The sequence below is a fragment of the Dermacentor silvarum genome, chromosome 7 (assembly GCF_013339745.2).
Source record: "Dermacentor silvarum isolate Dsil-2018 chromosome 7, BIME_Dsil_1.4, whole genome shotgun sequence".
Classification (NCBI taxonomy): Eukaryota; Metazoa; Arthropoda; class Arachnida; order Ixodida; family Ixodidae; genus Dermacentor; species Dermacentor silvarum.
In genome coordinates, this window is record NC_051160.1 from 64,710,024 (window position 1) to 64,718,925 (window position 8,902).

Here is an 8,902-nt window from a genome sequence, read left to right on the forward strand (position 1 = left end):
GATATCGCCAGAAATATTAATAATTAATGGTCACGGTGCCCTGTGTCATCGTGAAGCGTCCGATCACTACTCTAATATCGCTCATTTCTGGTTATGTGTGCCCAATGAATTGCTATGTTTTACCACATTGCAGTAGTCCCTCCGTTTAATAGGTTATATTACTGGGGTATAACTTCCATGGTGGCTCTCTAGTGGAGGGTTCCAGATTTATTTCGACAGCCTGGGGTTTTATAAAGCTGCACGCAAAACACGTTAGACTCGCGTTATTGCACTTTGCCTCCAAGGAGACGTGATCACCCCCGCGTAGAATCGCACCTATGACCTCGCGCTAAGGAATGCAGCTTCACAGCCACTGACATACTGCCCCTGTGCACTAAATAACTCACTAACGATGTCAACGTAATTTTAATAGAAGCGCCAATAAATGAAGTTGCAACCTTTGCAAATTACTTCATTTATTTGCAATGTAATGAAAACCACAAATTTTCGATATCACTCAATTTTGAAGCTACATCTGCATCTTTGCATCTACCTTGCATCTTGCAAGGTAGATGCAAGCTACCTTGCATCTTTCTTATATTCCTCCAACTCACCGGAGTACTAGCTTTATCCACTCGATAAGTAATTCATTCCCTGAATTATTACAGGAGCATTTCCCCGGTAGGCTATGCAGTACGGTTAACAATTGCTGTGAGTGAGTCAAGGCTGTACCTTGCAAAGAACGCCGACAACTAAAAACCCGTCGGGGTGCTTGTAAGCTTCTCTTGCACTGCCGTATTCAGTGTTGATATGTACCAGGTGCATCTGAAACAAGACACAAAAAAACCGAGAGCCGAATAAGACTTGCATGCCCAATAGAGAACACGAAATTAGTGCGCTGCACTCGAGGGTTTTTCAGGCATGGGCCTGGCCCGAACCCGAAAGTACCATTCACTGGCCCACCCGAGCCCGGCCCGATGATTTTAAACCTGAACCGTACCCGGCCTGGTCCGGCCCGGCCAAGTTCTGTTCGACCCATTGGCCCTTGAGCCTCGAGTTCATGGTTATTGTGAAGACACTGCATGGGACTAACGGGCGCTGGGTGGTCTTCAAGCTGCATCAAAGCAGCTTTCTGCCTTGCTTCCCCTCTTGCTGGCTATCTTAACTGTGGCAAAAATAAACATTTCATTTCATTACTAGCCGAACACACACAAATTATCATATGAATATTTGGTATCAAATCACAAATATACAATGGACAGTTAGGAAAATAGGGAGGCTCGCAGGCTGGCAACAGCCGCTGGGAGTGGCATGGTGCTTGCTTACATTTAGGGAGGGAGTTATAGAAATGTACATCGGTTATTTCATTCATTCCATCTCACTTTTAAATCTCATATAATCAATAAGATGTACAGTGATAGAACTCGAGCCAATAAATTTGGCGCGAATACTAATTTAAGTACGCAGGTCTGTTGGCTTTCAGGCATGCCATAATACCCGGCCACTTGTGAAGTTTTTTTCATTAAACAAAAATTGGTGATCCGCAAGGCAATCATACTGCAATAATATTTTCACACGGGACATGTCATTTTTATTGCTTTATTCGACTTCATTATAATGATGTCACCTTTCCGACGATTAAGACCTCCTTGCTTTGAAATAAATGCCAATTTAGACACTGTTTACTTTTGTTTCAGTACAGTGCATGTAAAACGTACGCAACGTAATTTTTCCCCGTCAGATTGGAATATGATATGCTTGTTTGTTCACGTTTATTCGCAGGGAGCCTACCTAGTGCAAGAAAAACATACACAAGGCTTCGAACACGACCACTGAACAAAAACTTCACGGAGACTGAAATTTTCGCCGTTCTGTTTTCATTTTAACATCCCTCTCACCAATGTTGAGAAATTTTGCAGCATCCGTACAGGCTTGAAGTATTTATGGATACTTGAATATATAAATTTACTTAGCTGCACTAATTATGTGATAAACTACGCTAGAATATTCAACTCTCCTGAATAAATTAAACAAGAAAAATAATGGAAACCAGTAGTGAGTTGCCCTATGCCTTACCGTACAAGAAAGTAGTGAATGGATCTTTCCAGAATTTATTTACTACAACCTTATTTAGGTACACTAAGAACTTGTTGAAAATTTATTTCATATTCATCTTCCATTAAAATTCTCAGGCACAGGCAGTGCACAGCGTCACATCAGTGACCGCTGTCGAAAATCTACACATGTTTGTGCAGAAACAAATGCAAAAACGCCCGTGTGCTAGTGTTGTACTGCACGTTAATGAACCGCAGGTGGTCAAGATTAATCCGCAGCCCTCCACTACGGCGTGCCTCATAATCAGAACTCGTTTTGGCACGTAAAACCCCCAGAAAGAACGAAGAACAGCGTATTATCGACACCTCTGCCTCTAGACACGTCTTCTGATCTTCAGAAATGCAACCAGCTGTAGGGAAACTGCTCTCACTGATTCCACTTGTGGTTGCTATACAAAGGATCGCTTGGATACCTGAAGACAGTCTACGGAATGTTTTGCAGCGAGTCTCGCGCCAATCAAATAGTTCCCAGTCTCTTTATCGCGACTGCAAGGCTAATATCTTTCTAACTCTTTGTCGCTTTGATTCGACTCTGGGATGTCTAGAAAATGTTAAAGTTTGCCTTTCGCCGCCACTACCAACCACTGCACTTCCCCTTGTTGATAGGCGCGGCCGCTGTCAAAATCACAGCGCTACCTCCATCGAACGTCGAGTCGTCCGTCTCACGTCTGAGCACGATCACCTCTAGGAATTCAATGTCTTAATAACCTGGGAACCATGTTGACAAAAGTTCTAGAGTGCAGCTCTTAGGCGCCCGTTCCTGTGTTGAGCGTCGGCGTTATCCCTTGGTGTAACCAAGCGAACGAGCACAGCGAGGAATGAAAGAGCGAACGCGGAGCGCAACGGGAATTGAAAGACGGTGATAGTGAAGAGACGGCTAGGAGGAAAGTAGAGGAGGAGATTATGGCGAAAGCGCGAGAAGAAAAGCGTACTGCCGCGCAAGGCCAGCGACATCCGCTACGAGATGGCGTTCACCGATGGCATGCGACATGCGAGTTGCGAGATGTGTTCACCGATGGCATTTGACGAGTGCATTCAGTGCATTCAACGATACCATATATGAAAACAAAGCGCTGTATGAGCGGAGTGCTGTCTCCGGCGGCTGATGGGAATCGCGCGCACGCGTCACCCACGCGCTGCCTCTCGCGATTAGCGAGGCAGCTGCGCCACACTTCGCTCCGTTTGGAACGGGACGCACGAACCAGATTTTCAGTGCCACCCAATATATCGCGAAATTAGAACAAATACACAGATATACGTAGTTACGTTTTTTTATGGAAGTGCCAGCGAGTGCGACTGGCCGCCTTCCAGAACGGCAACGTACGGACGTTGACAGCGCGTCTTGTTGTCCTTTTTAACTTTTTGTATGTGCACTGTACGAAATGAGGAATAGTTTGTTAAAGCGAAGCATTCTATGTCTCAGTGATTCGTCCGTGAGCAACCAAAACGCACTGCAGAAAAGCCAACTTACACAATGGAACTATCTGCGCACACAATAGAACAACGGTGCACGGCATACGTATCGTAGAACACTACAGTTTACATCCGCAGTTTTATCCGATAAGAACAATGGGTACTGCAACGTCACGCTACCCAGTCGAACTGTATATATCTGAATTGCATTACGCGCGTCACACAATGCATTTCCAGCCGTCACCATGGACAGGCCGCGGGTGCAGTGAAAGGCCAGATGCTGCCGTGCGCGAACGTAAGCGCGAGCGCGATCGTGCTCATAAGGCCGATCCCGTGTATTGGCAACGGCAGAGTCTGTGACCGTCTACGAGAGTGATCACAGGCAGTACTATGCACGTGTAGAGTCGTCCGTAAAAAGGGTGAGTATGTGCATGTTGAATGGCTATATGATCAAAAATAAAGGCTATGTAACTTAACGCAATTTGTCTTAATTGAGCATCAACGTTCAAAAAAATACAATCGTAAACAAGCAATCAAATGTTATATGCATCGCATCGGGTCGCTCAGCCTTTCTTGGCTTCGTTGCAAGGTCGTTGGCTTTGGACTTGGACTTTGATTCAGTTTGCATGGGAGAATGTTTCGCGTTCAACCATCTATCTTAAGAAAGGGGCTCTGTTTTTTTTTCAAATCCAATTGGTCAAAACTGAACTACATGGGCAGTTTTCTTCATCGTAAGGGCTTAATTCAGTTCCGGTCACGCACAAACTAAGCGCACGAACTCAGCGACTGTACGATAGGGTTAACCTCGGCTGAACGCTATCAGGATCGGCTAAAACTGTGTGCTGATGGCGAGGGGTGAAGTTCGTGCAGCCAACAACGCAACAACGCTTGCCTCCCACCTTTTGCCCGTCCACAGGGAAGGCAACTTCTCGCGACAGCAACTTCTCACGCCAAGCACTAGCTCACGATCGTCGGCCCCTCCACGCTCACGTCGCTGTCGTCTACATGATCCCGTCATGCCCTGCGTGTACCATTCCTCACTTCGTACACATTGTGGCCTGTAACTTAGGAGGAGGTCAGGTTCGAGGTAAGTAATGGAAAAATCCGCGCAACTCTCTCAGCCGCTTTTTTGAAGACATGACGAAAGTGTGCAGAGGACCATGCCCAGCGGATTTCACTGTGATCCGTTGCCATCGAAAAATCGCTGGAGTTGCCGTTTAACAGCAACCCGACGCATTCGTAGCCTGCACCACAAATGCACTGTGAATGTGCCGCTTTCAATGAACCTCTCGTCAACTTGGGTCACTGAGTATGGTTGACTGAGTGTGCGGCAAGCGAGAGAACAATTATTCGCGTTCGCAGGCACCGGCTCACCGCGCTTCTTGCCTCGGACGTCACGCGCGGACTTCTCGGTAGTGCCATTAGATAGCGCTGCGTGGCCAAAAAGAAGCCCGAGGGAGGAGCCCTGTTACCGCATGACGCGTTGCTCAGCGCTCGCATGTTCCCGCGCACCACGCGTTTCGGAGGCCATGCGCAGGCTTCGCAGAAGCGGCGCTAGGTGGCCCCGAGTGTTTTTGGTGAAGCGCAAAAGAGGAGTCACACTGCGGTACATTCCTCATGCCTAACTCGTTTCCACGGTGGCAATACGTTGTGCTGCTATATTGACCGTCGACAGTCATCGTGAGTGGAGTTCTGTCGCATTTTTTGCTAGGGTCTTCGAGCAATTGTTAAATTAGCCTTATTATTGAGCGCTCTGTCGTCCGGGTGGAAAACAATGCGACGTGAAATCATCCAACTGATACTGCAATCAATGATCTGTCGGGTGCACCACGTCGTCCAATGACGTGCATCGACTACATGACGTGTCGGCGCCGTTGTAGCAGCGATGGGCGGCGGGATCGGCTACGGTATGCGCGGGGTGGTTAGCACTTCGAATATATTCTGCTGCGCTGCTCGCTTGAGGATCGACTGCCCCGCGTGGCTACGAGGCCGCTGACACGCCGTGCGGTCAGAAAACATATGGGAGGCTGTTGCACGATATTGATAATTATGCATAATTGCAAGGGTGTGCATGCGATACTATTTGTTAGGGCATATAAAAAAAGGGGTGGTGTCGTCGAATGCTGCGAAATAATGGGGTTATGTGCCTTGCTAGCCACATAAGTTTTATTTTCCGCCAGTTCGCCAGCATTCAACGTTTTCTGCGGTCGTCTCCGATCGACGCCATCGAGTTCCTCGCACAAACGGCTTCGCGTAGGCGCTCTTTGTATTTACGAAAAAGGCAGATTCCCTGGCATTCTAGGTTTTACTTCAGTGGAATCGAATTTTAAAAATAACGCCATTGAGTGAAATTCGAGCTTTTGACATTTCAGTAACTGATTCATTTAGTAAAGTTAGAACATTAGTAACGGAGCGAGATGCCCGGGCATGTCTGCCGTGTCGTGCCACTGTGCTTCCAGATGGCATGTATGCGTTATCGCCAGCAGAAACGTCAATCATTAGGAATGTAGTTTGTCACCACAGAAGTAGATAGTTACTTCTATACCCAAATAGTTATTCTAGTTTTGATTTTGCACATGATAAAGTAAACAGAAACAAAAGGCAGCTGTTCCTTGTGAAAAAAATTACGCTTTGGAGAAGCATGAGACAATACTTTGTCGGTTGAATAGTTCTATGGAATACTTTATTTGAAAGCAAGCATATTTTAGTAGCGGCAGCAATACCAACAAGAAAAATGCAATACTATTGCTTTACATGAAGGAGCTGCCTTTAAGATGTGGTCTCAACAGTTCAGTAGACAAGCTGGATTAATTTAGAAAATTAGCACAAGCACTAAAAATAAACTATTTGCCTATCTCCCACAGCCAGTGGCAAAAGCAGTCACACTTTAATGTCTTCAATCGGTCATTTATATCCATCGATTATATTCAGCCTAATGACAGCTAGTCTATAGTACCCTTTCAATTGTTGCTTTTGGTGCATCATGGTTTCACATTTTAATACTGACATCTGGTTTCGGATCAAAGTAAGCCAGCTGACGCCACGGCCAGAACGCGAAAGGTTAATTATTGTCCCATTTATCATCGAGCGTCATCATGATCGCATGCAGTGATGCTGAGAGAATACATCGCAGGGAATGAAATAAAATCATTGATGATGCAACCGCAAGCATTAGCTGGATTGAACAGCTGGTGCACAGTGCCTTCAGTAACAGGAATGCCATTGATCATGCAGCTGAGGGGCTGCATCTAACTGGGACTGGGAGTAAATTTTGTTTTAATTTGTGAAGAAAGGTGTGCCTTGTCACAGTATAAGGATGATACACGACGGGCGTTCATAATGTTTGCATTATTGGTACCATAAATTTGGACCAGGTGAAACGTTAGGCATCAACATCAGTACACGTTTCTATCTCGTCCTTCTGTACACACAAGTATACCTCAGCAAATACTGGGTTGTTTTAAAATTTTCTATTGCATATTGAGGTAGGTATCGCGTTAACGGACCAGCGTTCGGCCGCAGGGTAACCACATCCCACAATAAGCTCGCCTGATAATTAGGAAGGTCCATATGACTTACCTCCATGGCATTTGATTTGCCATCAACATGATGTTCGCTGCCCTCTGTGGACTTGGCGCCCCAGTGGAAGTGCAATTGCTTGAAATTGTAGATGCTGGGCAAACCGTCTATACTCACTGTGGCTTTGCTTGCTTTCTCTGGGGCTAACATCACTGTTTTCGTGGAAAAGAAATGCAGAAATAAAGGCAAGGGGGGAGGTAGGGTCATGCAAATGCGTTAGCACAAGCTCTCTCTTAAAATCATCGGCATGTACCAGATGCCTTAGTAACCAACGACAACGGTGTGATTCACGTTAAATTGCAGGTTTTGTGTGATTTATAGCGTATACGTCTGTAGCTAGTGACGTGCTGGCCGGATATGTTTGCCAGACCTCACGCTGTTCCGCACCCAGCAAGATCTGCTATTTGCCGTTTGCAAAGCGCCCTAACCACTTATGCATCAAATATGGCTGGAAGGAAAGGGTGCTTGGTATCCCTATACGCAAATATAATATTTTAAAAGCCATAGCGCAATTCATCTGCGTTTCTATATTTTGTAAAGATTAACTTGACTCGAACTCAACCGGCTTCATGTTTGATATAGATGCTGCCATTTAGTGAAAGCGGGACGGGATAGTTCCCCGTGACGGTGCGCGGTCGTAGATCTGGTAGTGCGTGACTTCCTTGTTCTTCATACACAAGACGTCTGAGAGGCTATTAAAAAAACATAACCTACGATTACAATACTCCCTAATCCTAAATTTGAGTGCAGATCTATACGTGTTTTCATTTCGCGATATATGCCAATGGCTGGCGCGGACAATCAGTCTCGTGTGGCACGTTCCAAGTGTAGCGAAGTGTGGCGGACTGCCTCTCGGAAGATCGCGAGAGGTAGCGCGCGGCTGACTCGTGGCCGCGATTCACAGCAGCCACCGCAGACAGACCTCCGTTCATGCAGCGCTATTAGCGGCGAGAAGTTGGAGTGGCGCCCTCTCCAGATGACGTCAAGGTCAGGACGCCGCTCGCTCGGGCTCACTCGGATGCCGCGCGCGCTCGTTCGCTTCGAGCATGCTCGGTGTATAGGACGCGCCAGCGGTACTTCATGAATGAAGTTTTGGCTGCTTTCTGCTGTCACACTTAAAGTGCACTCTCTTTTGCGAAACTTCGTGAATCGTGAAAAAGTTTTCTGCTTGGATATCGAAGCAATATAGAATTTTAGGGATTACTGCTTTTGGAACGCAGAGGTTCGCCATATCTGTTATTAAATATTGCGTAAAAACAATGCCCGCGAATTCAGTATGGAAAATTTTCATTGTACAATGCTTTGCTCCAAACCTAACATTCCTTTAGTACTTAGTTATGGCAGATATTTCGTTTTACAGGGAACAACAATATTGGCATTTGGTGTCAACTTTATATATAAATCAGTATGATGTTAGAATAGGATACCGCCTGCGATGCTTTCATCAAGCTTCTTATTGCTCTATTGAGTTGTTCTACTGAAATGCGGTTATTGCACTAATGCGTAAAAAGGAGAGTTAGGTGCACATGTTTTACGAAATAATTTGATGCTACTTTCAGCTTCTCCGAACAGCCAAACAGAAAGTATTCTACATGGCTGTAAACACGACTGTGCTTCATGTATGCATAGCTTTCACCTAAAAGAAAAGGTTTGTGGTTAAGATCAAGCGCCAAGCCATTCTATGCCTGCAGTGCTCATAGTGGCCTGAGAAGTGGGTGACCAATTGAGTCGCTGATTGCGTGCGATTTCGGCAAAAACAAGCTGAAGCTGCATGCAGTACCGAGCATGCTCCATGGTTAGCAGCCAGAGCACACAGT

At 46.0% G+C, this 8,902-nt stretch overlaps 1 protein-coding gene across 1 annotated transcript in view; it reads right to left on the reverse strand.

Annotated features, from left to right (window-relative positions):
• Positions 1 to 699: 699 nt before the first annotated feature.
• Positions 700 to 8,902, reverse strand: part of LOC119458926 (protein-cysteine N-palmitoyltransferase HHAT-like) — a 26,180-nt gene continuing 17,977 nt past the window's right edge. The window contains exons 6-7 of the mRNA XM_049671514.1: positions 7,086 to 7,237; positions 700 to 804 (exon numbers count right to left, since the gene is read on the reverse strand). Coding sequence (XP_049527471.1) covers positions 700 to 804; positions 7,086 to 7,237 — 257 coding nt within the window. The remainder of the gene's footprint in view (positions 805 to 7,085; positions 7,238 to 8,902) is intronic.